The sequence below is a fragment of the Dermacentor variabilis genome, chromosome 8, assembly GCF_050947875.1.
Source record: "Dermacentor variabilis isolate Ectoservices chromosome 8, ASM5094787v1, whole genome shotgun sequence".
Classification (NCBI taxonomy): Eukaryota; Metazoa; Arthropoda; class Arachnida; order Ixodida; family Ixodidae; genus Dermacentor; species Dermacentor variabilis.
Window position 1 is genome coordinate 24876177 of NC_134575.1, and position 12021 is coordinate 24888197.

The 12021-nt window shown below is 44.7% G+C and overlaps 1 protein-coding gene across 9 annotated transcripts in view; it reads right to left on the reverse strand.

The window, feature by feature from the left end:
• The window catches only part of LOC142589833 (protein tweety-like), a 37949-nt gene that overhangs the window by 4839 nt on the left and 21089 nt on the right, over window positions 1-12021 (reverse strand). For 2 of the 9 annotated variants that reach the window (XM_075701438.1, XM_075701437.1), the window contains exons 11-14: window positions 9137-9276; window positions 8661-8762; window positions 6913-6993; window positions 3948-4014 (exon numbers count right to left, since the gene is read on the reverse strand). In XM_075701438.1, coding sequence (XP_075557553.1) covers window positions 3948-4014; window positions 6913-6993; window positions 8661-8762; window positions 9137-9276 — 390 coding nt within the window. Of the gene's footprint in view, window positions 1-139; window positions 259-3947; window positions 4015-6912; window positions 6994-8660; window positions 8763-9136; window positions 9277-12021 lie in introns of those variants that run through there. The other 7 variants (XM_075701442.1, XM_075701441.1, XM_075701440.1 and 4 more) reach the window with 5 other exon arrangements.

Sequence of the window (12021 nt, forward strand, 5' to 3'; positions counted from 1 at the left end):
AGCCCGGAGGAGTAGGACCAGGGCGAGATGCCCACCAAAATATGGCCGGGATGAGGGGGGGGGGAAATGGGATGTGGGGGAGAGAGAAAAAAAGGAAAACGCAAAAAAGAAAAATCATGCGGGGAGTCGAGACACTCACGCAAAGGAAACAAAAGAGAACGACAGGGCTCGCTCCGGCGTGACGCCCCGGCGTGTGTTGCCACCCCTGGACGCCAACAACGGTTCCCCCGAGTCCGAGGCCACGGGCCGCATGCTGGCCTGGTCAAACATTTGAGGAACGCGGGAGGAGAGGGACGGGTGACAGGCTCTAGTGGACTGACCGTCACAGAGGCTGCTTTATCTTGTACATGCCAACTCCACCGAGTGCAACTTTGCCGTCATAATAACTGAACTTCTAATTTTAAGCACATGTGCAGTTACTACAGGAGCAAACGAGGTAACAGAAGATCTGCCATTTCCATTTGCTTTTGATGCTCACTGGAAGCCCAAATTACAATTTACAGGGAAGAAGGACATGAACACTAAATTTTGCACATTCAGAGCCAAAGCCAGAACTGTACATATGCCAACGCCATCAGACACATTAGAAACATAGCTGCTGCGTGGTAGAACCTGGTGGAATCAGTTGAACACTTTGTGGATGCAGTTGGTGGTACGACTATTATTATAATGGAACAAATGCTTCTTGCACACCCATGTTGTGTGCTTTACTAAGCTACACAATTAACTGCTAATAACTTTGGCCACAGTAAGTTAAGTGTAATGCATGGTTCCTCGGCTATTACATTATGGTTTATGTTTTCCAATAAAGTCTGTCCAACAAGATAACATGAACCATGCAATTCGTAAGGACTGTGCAAGTTCTTTTCCTTTTTAGCTACTAGGAAATGCCTGAAAAGGCATAAGGGCAGCATCAACTTATTTTCACTTACTAGATTCCTCAAGTTACACCAAGTGATACTGAGGCTGAGCTATTTCTTTCATCAAGCATGTCTTAAGATTTTCCCATCCCGTTCTTGGCAAGTTATGCAAGTTGATGATCGAATAAGCAAAAGTGGCATAAGAGGGTAGTTTGGGGACAGTGAAACCTTACTGCAAAGTTGAGGAGCTGTTAAACAAATTCAACAAGCTAGCATTGTAGTGCAACGGCACTTCAAACACCCGAGCCCTATCACTGTGTTCCACCAACAGTGCATTTCCCTAAATCTTACTTGAACAGCTGTGCTTAGGTTCTTTATGAAAAAACAATTACGAGGTTTTTTTTTTTTTTAACCATCACTCATGCAGTCCTTCTTTGGCTTCTTGATCTTTTAAAATTTTTCTTGCTGTTGACTTTATAGTAACAAAGACCAAAGTGCAAATATTGGGGCAGCACTGCACACGTTGTTCCAGTCATAGAAAATTCCTGCTGCTGCAAAGACAGTTTCGCAGGTGAGAATGTGCTACACAACACATGGATTTCCTAATGCAGCAAGAAATGGTGATGTTGCACTCAGGGGACTTAAGGCTGTAGAATTTTAAAGCAGCCCTAATGACAACAGTTCAAACAGCTCAAACATCATGCGGTTACCATGAAGTGTCGTACTGCAATCCAGTGCGTCATGTTCCAACTAGCAATGCCGGCTCCTGACTGAGTATGGTGAAAAACTGTCACTGGCTTTCAACTTCCGTTATTCGTTTCTGACTGCACACATTGTCCCTGCTTAGTTTTATAGGCTCCTTCCTTAACTATCAGAGTGTATAAGTACACGGCAGGCTTCAAAAAATGAGAAATTAAAGGTGAAAGACACTCCCAACAAATGGCTACTAAGGCCGGCAAGATAGAAGTGTTATAATGGCATACGCACATCACAAGTTTTTCATCGCTCTAGAATAGTCTAGTTATGGCCACAATGGCACTTTAATTCATACCTGAAACTAACAGGCCAAGGTGTGAATATAAAACGCTGCTATGCTTTTACAATGCAATTCAGCTACAGCGTGAACATAAAATTTTGTTCAGTGTTTCAATTTTAGAAAGAAAGTGAGGTGCAGTATTTGAAGAAGATGCGCACACATGTTAAATTGCTTGATATACATTTCATCTCATCACTTACATACTCTTTCACAAGCTTAGATTCCAAAGCAACCAATAGACACAACAAAATTGTTGCTATTCCACTTCCCCACTTTGTGCACTAGTTCATAATTAAAGCAACCTACTGCGATAACCAATGGCAACCATGACACACTAAGATGCAGTCGCGACACCATGCAGGTTACAACACTCCAAGGCATTTCAAATATGCAAGTCATAGGGGGCAATAAGTAACCCCAATCCATCATTATGGGGACCGATCCAGCAGCAAAACCCAAGGCTGCAACTACGTCAAGCATGCATCTCCAAAAGAAACGAGACGTGCAGGAAGGACTACATCACAAGGCACAAGATGCACTTTCTGGCATACCAAAAATGGTTGCGAGCAGTTGTGGATCACTACTGAAAAGTTTCTGTACGCATCTCACAATTCACGGTCTCCGTATTGTTAAAGTTGGAATGATACAGGCACCGTGTCAATTCCACAGTTCCGTATGACTAATACACAAAACATGCGGAATTGCAAGAATGCGTAGGAATTTTTTTTTCAGTAGCGATGGCAGTACCAGAACAGCGTGACATTGATTCCTAGCTGAAGCTAACTTACAGGTGCAGCCAGGACAATACCAAGTGCAAGAACACCGGTTGAGTCGAGCTGGTGCATTGCACATTGACACTAGCTAGATATGACTGGCACCATCTAGTAATGTGCCCAAACATTCTGCATCTGCCCCTATCTTCCCTTCAATCCTTGTGTTAGTGACAGCCTAGTGACAGCTAACAAGAACACCACTCCTGTTTAGGGGATGCTGCCAGATGCTCTTGTCACGCTCAGGTGCACCTTGTTGTCGACTCACTACCTATGTGGCTTGCACGCTCTGCCCAAAGCAAGAGCAAGAAATTCACTGCGTGCAATGGCTGTGTTTCTTTTGACAAAGATTGCACTCGGGAATTCTGAGCTGGTGCTCGTAAGTTGGCGAATGTTCCTGGGCTACGCATTGTTCTGGCCACACCTGTATGTGCGAGTTGCATTGTTAACAGCAACACACAATGTCTCAATGAAGAAGTCACAGTGAATAAGAAAAACTTGTCACAGGGATTTGGGCTTTCACAAACAGCCAGGATGTGTTAGGTTCCATTAGTGAAGAGAGAGGCCTTTGCCACACAGTTATGGGTTAGCGCATGCACTTTCTGGGCAAGGAATTAAATGCGACTATGTCTTCTACATTATAAAAGGGCTGCCTGCCACATCTGCCAGGTACATCTAGAAGACTGCCAGCTGCCTTCAAAGCAATCTGTTTAGCTGAAAAGGCCTAATATGCATCAATATGCATAATATGCATGAACATGCATATTATGCCTTTGCATATGCATATGCATATATGCTTTGAATATGCATATGCATGAATATGCATATGAATAGGCCTAATATTAAAGGCTAACATGTGACCACGACTACCAGTGACACTATTTGGGTTCTAACAGCTGCCAAACAATTTTTCGTGGGCATCACTGATAGCAAAAAAACCGTTCACATACTGCTAGCAGCGTACTGGCATAGATGTACGAAAGGCGGTTCTACAGTTCGCTATTCACTTGAACAATGAATGGTGTTGTCATTAGGTGGGCAAATGCACAGCATGGCGAAGCACACTAGCGTATGAGGAACAGGGTCTATATCAAGGCCAGTCTAAATGCAGAACACTTTCATGTGCCGCACATAATGCTACACTCTGGGGAGTCGGGGGAGTTTAAAGCAAATATATAACCAAGGATAAGCTAGATGTAAGCACTGAGCTAAAGAATCTGTTGAAACGGATAAGCTGAATCTATGACACTACGAGAGAAGTTCAATCCTGGTGCTGCTTACCGTTGGGGGCGGTGTGTACCTGGCTTGCAGAAATGCTTGCTCTTCACGGCTTGCGGTACGTCCATTCCTACGGGGTGTGCCACGAGAGGCAACAGGGAGGGAACAGACAGAGGAAGAAAAAAAAAAGGCCTTCGAAAGGCCGCCAACGCACCAACAGATAGCCACAAGAGTGCGCGGACCTGACAGCTGCGCCACGTAAGCAAAATTTGTGCGACAAAGTTTCACAAGATAGCCCTCTGGGACAGAACAAAAAACAGAGCATGCTTTTCTGCGGCTGACTTTGAGAAATAAGTCTCAAGGGTGCTGTGCTGCCTTTTCATTTTATGCTCACAGGATGACTAAAATTGCGTTCAACTCCCACCTTAACGGCATGTAATTGCAAGGTTCCGTTTAATTTAATCTGCGAGAACTTAATGGAGTATTAGAGCACAAGAATGATGAGTGGCACTTCACGCAAGTCATGGTCAAAATTAACTGCCATTGTTCTTTACACATTCGCGACATACAGAGCCTTAGAATGGGTATCACATACTTGGCTGGACTGGATTGGAAGTTAGTTCATGAATGAATACACTGGCTGCATGGTGGTAATGTGGTACAAAGAACTTAGTAGTAAGGTAATGTCGCTTTCACGTAAGCACCAGTTCTGCCTTATTCTCTGCTATTACCATAAATGATATCTGCGCTCACTTGCTTATCACAACGATATCTGTACTCACTTTCTTATCATAATGACTTCGCCGCTTACTTGCCTTTGAGGCTTGTCCAAACTAACTGACGTGCAATCAAACATGTCCCAAGTTCGTGAGTGCCTGATACCACACAACAGTGCATACGTTTGCCAGGACCAGACCAGTCTGAGTTATCCCCTCTTTTTGGGATCAATGAGGGTCAAACTAACAAGCTCTTACTGTACAGTATCAAAGGTCTGGAGAGCTGCCCAAGTAAACTAAACATCTGTGCCCCAGTTCCAACTTATTTCTTTCTTTAGGAGCATACAGAAAATAAGTCTTCACTTGCATAAGTTGAACACAACCACTGCATCTTTAGCTGGAGTAGTGTGAGCACAATATCTTCTACACAACAGTTACTTGTATTTGCAAACGACAAGGCCACATTTAGTACTCTCATCACTGCTCAATTTACAAAGATGTCATTGGCGTTGCGCAAGCTCAAGAAGGCAAACCAATTCACAAGATAAAAGCAATGTCTAACCCTTGTTATACAGCATTCAAGCAGAACAGATGCATAAGCTCCTGTATTTTTGTGATTATAGGCATCACAGATGACACAGCACAACCCAGCAAAAAAGATATGCAGGTGTTACACAGTGAGTAACTTTGTATTACCAACACCAGTGCAATGAGCGTTAGTGTTAGAAGTCAGCCAACCAAACCAAGCTCTGCTGCTAAACAAACACAAGAAACTAAAATGAAATCAGAACACAACACTGAAACAAAACATTGACATCATATCTGGAATCACTTGTGGTCACAGGCATGCAAGGAATGCACTGTCTGCAGGAATTCACCAATTATTTTGTTCCCTTTCTTTCCTATGTAGTATTGACAGATCCAATACCCTTCTCCATTCCCCATCAGCTATAATTCTAAACACACAAGGTACTTCCATTCCTGTAGTAACTTCATTATGCCAACTCAATTCTAAGCTTCACTCACACAGAACTGAACTAACATAAAGAAAAATTCAAAAGCACAGTGCAGCCCCTCATGACATCAGCAATGAATAACATTCATCCACTATGAGTTCACATTAGTTATCTTAATGCAGCTTTTGCCAACATGTTTAAAGCAGCCTGTATTGTATGGGCTAACTGTACAAGACAGTAAGCGCACAGTCTAAGCCAACAGACATCTTTCCTGATTCTTTGACAAGTAAAAGAAGGCCGCATTGAAAAATTCAAACTCCCAGAAGCATTGCAGCTAGTAACTAGGACGAAGTTAGGCTTAACTGCACAGGGAAAAGCAAATCAGTGGTCAACTTACTCACTACAGCCAGAGGATAGGCTAAATTTCTCAAAAGCATGTGCTTCAGTTGGGTAATTACACCATGAGACAGACAAACATTAACAGTTCAAATTAAATTCTCAGGTCTCGCATGCAAAACCACCATCTGGTTACAAGGTATGCCACAGTGAGGCCTCTGAATTAATTTTCGACCATCTGGGAATCTTTACTGTGCACCCACTGCATTACGCATAGACGTTTTTTTGCATTTTGCCTCAACTGAAATGTGGCTGCCACGGCTGGAATTTGATCCTGCGACGTTGTGCTTGATATTCACGTTGGTGCTACTTCTCATCCACATTTGTTTTTTTTTTTAATCATACATGTAATACTACGAACAAATTTCCATTCACCCAGTTCCTTACACTATCACAGACAAATACGAATCTCTGGCACCTGCATCCATGAGTGATTCCAGATATGCTCAGTCGTAAAAGTTGTTGGAACACTGTACCCTTAGAAAGAAGCTTTCGCACAGCTCAGAAAACCACAAGAGGAACAATTCAGTATTTGTGCAGGAATGCAGGCTGCACTTCCTGGTTCCAGAATTCACATACGTTTGCTGCAGGAAAGTTTTATTCCTTCGTGGTCTCCGTGTTCCGTAAACTTCCGTAGCAGACACTACAGACTAGGGGGGAGGGGGGGGGGGAGGGGACTATACTCCCCGCAAAGGCAGTAGTACACGTGTTAGTGCCGCAGCTAGCGTGAGCGAGTCAGACCACTTCCCGTCAGCGTTATTTTGACCGGGGTGCGCCCAAGACAGAGACAGTCAGGCAGGCAGGCAAGCAGGGTGTGGGGGGTCACCGAGCGTGATGACAGGTTTTCAAGAACAGGACACACACAAAAACACAAGAGCGTGGTGAGAGCAGCGAGTGCCTGGGAATGGCGATGGAGGGAGTGAGAAAGAGATAGAGGGCACGGGAAGGTGGGTCGCGTACGTGTCGCGGCTGCGTCGAGGCGCACCCACCGCGGAGGGGGGCAGGAAAGGGTCCTCCTCGTCCACGGTATCTCGCGGCCGCCTGCACATCAGCCGGTCCCGCACTGGGGCACCCACACAAACACACAGACACAGGCGCGCACGCGTCGCTTCCAACCCTCGGAAACCCCAGCCAAGAAATCATTGGTGAAAAATTTAGCCCTTTCTGGTCCAAATGTTCTTTTCGAAGTAAGAAACTAATATTTCGTGCTACTGACTGACGTGAGAATGAGAAAAACAGGAATGGAACTCCTGAAGCAGTTCTTTCAATACGTGCAGCAACTGTCTGCCCCAAATTCGGTGTGCTGCGGGGAGCTTGTGGAGCTTCAATATTCTAAATTTCAATCGCAAGTGCATATATGAATGGGTACGAATCATTCAAACTTTGTTTCCTTGCCATGCCTAAGGTTTCTATGTGCTTTAGGTGGCTGGCTTCAAACATGTAGTTCGAACACCTAATCTCGGCATAAGGTAATTTTTGGACTTTTTCTAAATTTCAGAGAGAATCTGCAGCACTAGGTCTTCATAAATTATCTGATTTGAGTTGCCAGCACTCAGATTCCTCAGGTTGGTTTCGGCTCTTGTTCCTTTCTCACGTTGGGCATTCCTCACAAAGCATTACGATTCCTGCAGGGATCACAGGACCAGAAAGGATTAAGACTTCAGGCCAAGTTTCGGGCTCCCTGCGGCTTCACAAGCTCCCGCTTATAAATAATACAAAGGAGTGAACTAAGCGTAAACCGTGCTGAAGGTAAGGCACCATCTTTTGCTTTAATGTGGGCTCATTTTACAAGATGACGACCAATTGATAACATTTCTAGAAACAAAAGGCATGTGGTTGCTTCACAAATTAAACAGTGACGTACACCGCGCTGCCTGTATTTAAATGGTAACTGCCTTCAACAGCTTTGTGAAACAGGCAGAAATAACAATGCTTTGCTAGACAACGACAGCAAGGTTTCAGGAGGCAAGGAAATGTGCCATGGTGGGATAACAGCAAGAAAATTAAGAATTGAAGTTTTACACAATGAGAAAAGCAGGCAAGGGAGAAACACCGAAAGTGGCATTTAAAGGAATACTAATGGGGTAGTAGTAAGGGATGAAATTAGAACCTTTCAAACAAATTAGAGGGAAAAAGAAAACACAATCGAGAAGAGGCTGAATATCGTAAGTCACAAAAACAAGCTCATCCTGGTACCCCGGGATACTTTTGCTTGTTGCTTAGTAAACAAAGCTCCGAACAAAGGGAACTTCAGATAGATTCTTTTCAAAACATCGAAGTATCGACTTGTTTTTTGTGGCTATTAACAAACACTGCGTGAACACACATGCTTGACATATGACTTTAACATAAATTCTTAAATAACCAAGTGAACCTTGCACTGCATACATTCTTTCTTTCTTTTTTTTTTTTTGCACTTCCCTTCTTTTTAGTTATCTACGAGTCTCTGTTCTCTTTCCATACATCTTCTGCAGACCTGCCCACCTTCACTGATCTTTTTGCGCACCTCTCACACGCCATGCACTGTTAGATGCAGGCAGAATATAAACGGTGCGGAAAACTGAATGCGGATGACACCGACTCGCATATTCTAAACCATCCCGCACGACCATTCCAGTGCTTGACATTGTGCTTGACACTATATACATCGGTGAAGCCTTAAACTTGTCACTGCTGTCGTTCGCACTTCGCGGCTATGCAGCGCTCACCTCTGTCGAATGTGAATCCAGGTGTGAGAGGCCACCCAGATAAGCACCGTGAACAGCAGTCCGCCCCCGAAGGCAGAAGCCAGCATGAAGGCTGTGCCCTCCCTGCAGACAAGAAAAAGCACTCGCGCCTCATTTGAGCAAAGGCAGTACTTTTATAAGGACACCGGGCAGCAGAGCTGCCTATCATGCCGCCCATGACGAAGGGCCAACTTTTGTGGACAGCCCCCTCTATAAAACAGGCACGCATGCATGCCTTGTGTTTTTATCACTTTTGATAGCAACACACGAATTGGCAGCATTCGCCTGGTTTGGAAAAACCTGGTTTTCAATGTTCACAAGGAAAACTCGGGGCCTGCCACTCATCTATGCTGTCTCCATATAACTTTTCACGCCCCGCTGCCTATAGTCGCACTGATTATTTAGGCACTAAACAGAAGGAAGGAAAACAACAGAAGAGGCGAGCTCACAACACTCACAGAAGGCCGGTGCAGGTGGCATCCATGGCACGCCGGTATTCGCGGTTGAGCGGGCGGCAGTCAAGCAGAAGGCCGAGCATCCCAAGCGCGTTCTGGCTGCCGTTGAGTTCCTGGCCCAGCTGACCCAGCAGTGAGTGCACCTGGCGGCAACAAGTGACGACGTGTCTACACAAGAACAGAATCGTCAAATCCTCCCAAGATTCTTCCAGGTTTCCCCCTGACCGTAGTTATGAGAATTCCACGGCAGTTTATTGACAAAGGAGGTTGAGGCGCAAAGGAAGGAAGTGATGGTTTATAGCTTGCCTGGCTACTATGTCAGCTTGTAATTTTTCGACCATTACTACCAGTTCGCTGCAGATCAGGTTGGATGTAGCGTCAGGTTTGGCTGAATCATGTGTCTTATAAAAAATTGAAATTCTGAGTTTTTTACGTGCCGAAACCACTACCTGATTATGAGGCACGCCATAGTGAGGGACATCCAGATTAGTTTTGACCACCCGGGGCCCTCAAATGCACGGGTCACAGATGTTTTTGCACTTTGCTCCCATCAAAATGTGGCCGCCGCGGCCAGGATTTGATCCCATGACCTCGTGCTTAGCAGTGAAACGCCACAGTCGCTAAGCTACCACAGCGAGTCACATGTTTTATGATGCTCCAGCCACCTGACTAGGCCGCACTCCCAAAAGCAGAATGACACCATTATTTCCAAATTCTGCGAGTTCAGCCGGAGACTTCGCTTCCTTCTGGCAATAGCACTGGCTTTACCATAACCACTGTATAGGTACAAAAGATCCCGATTCAAAGCAGCAGGTGTGCAAATTCCTTTTTTTTTTCGTTAATTTTCCAGGATGGTCTAAGTCCACGAAAAAAAAGGAAATGGACACAACCAACCGGGACTAACAGCTTTTTTGTAATAGCAGCCCCTGCTGCACTCCACGCCAGGAGTCTCAAACACATGCCTTGCAAAGCCATTGCATACTGCAGCCGCATTTTCTGTCAATCACTTTTGTAGATACTTTCATTACTGCATGATGTAACAACTGGCACGACGCTTCACCGGAGTGATGGGCAATCTGCCTCGCAGATTCAGCTTTGCCAAATCTGCATCCACTGAAACCAATAACTCCCCAAAGTGATCGATCAAGAATAGAATACCACTCCCAACCAAGTGGCCCTTATGATGTTTAATACTCGCCATCTGGCAACATGTTCCCTGAAGCCTTTAGTAACAATCCTCCTGATAACCAAACACCGTGATGTGGCCCACGGAGAGGCATGTGGTATTCACGCAGCATGACAGCAAGTTTTTGTCCGATGCGCCTGCTAGTTTCATGAAGTAAGACTCATAACGCAGACCACAGTAGGCCTACAGTCCTTTGCAATCAATTTTTGGTGCAACCACAACAAACACAGGGTTCTTGTAACTCAGCATCTGAAAGATGCAGTCGGGCTCTGGCTAAGCGATTCTAGTATAAATTATTAATTAAGAGCCAAGGGGCTCACATAGATGAAGTTAGATGAACATGCAGTATACTTCAAAACGAGATTTCACAAGTAATTGAGGAATGTGCGCTGCCTTACGTGATCTGTTTATGATATTCTTATGCTGAGCATGTGTGGCTAGCAGGTTCAGCATTGTGTATCTTTGCGCATATAACCCACTGAAATAAATACAACGCAAGTTTGCCTTAGGGCGTCGCTACGTGGCAATGCGCTGTGCATTGTTGTGAAGCTGCACCTAGAGGCAACTTTTACTCTCCATGAATGAGAGACAAACAGTGAGAGCGGTGATGACTTAATTACATACAAGCAATTTTCTTTGTTTCAAAGGTTTTGCATTGTGTCAACAACTGTGCCAGGCCAGCTTCATCGAAATTTGAAATGCAGATGTGTACAGTTTATTTGCACTATTTAAATATACACAAATGCCTTTTCTCTCTTTCAAACTGGTTTTGTGGGTTATAGGTAGGGGCGAGTTATATATTTACAAAAATATGGTGACAGCATTGTACAACCTCTGTTAATAAAAGGCCTGGCAAGTAGCAGTACCGACACGGGGTCATCGACCTGCACCTCAGTCTGCTTCTCGTTCCTACTTGTATGGTGCTGTCAAGGGCTCCTTGCACTAGAGAGGCAGTTACAAGCGCAATACATCCCCTATCCTTCCTTAAACTCCATTCTTTCGAACAGGAACCACTCTACTATTGAACCTCAGACAGAGCTTCACTGCGAGAAACGACCTCCCCTTCAAAACAATGTATTCGTTCCGCAGAGCACGTCTTATCAGCATAAACTGAATTAAGCCCATCAATAGATATGGTAGTCATTGTAACTGACTGTTTATTCTTGTTTACTTTACTCACGGCACCTAATGAGTTTCAGGTATTCTGCGAGTATAGGCAACCAATAAGAGTAAAACTGATCAGAACACCTGTTACACATAATTACATAGGAGTGTGACGTGCAAGTACACTCTCTAGCCAGTTTCTAAGCATGGTGCAGTTCCAAATGCACGTTTTGAAACTCGAAATCAAGTCACCATTACAAATGCAGGTGAATCTAGAAACACAAGGACACATTTCAACTATGTTCTGCTCAATTGTGTTCGAATTTATGCCGATATAGTGCAAGACATCCACACATCTGTCTGGAGTGCTCAAGCACTCTTCCGCAAGCCAACGAAAGAGTAATAACGCAACAGCCCCTAGGTCCAAGGTGCCAGGCTGCATATTGCAGTGCCCGGGCATTCTTGTGGCTTCTGCTGCTCGCATGCATTGTCACCCAAACAAGCAAGCAATGCGAAGGCCTCAGTTTCTTTACATTGCAGCGCACTGGTTCAGCGCGCTTAGTGTGGAGGACTGTACATGTATGCACACGTGTAGGCA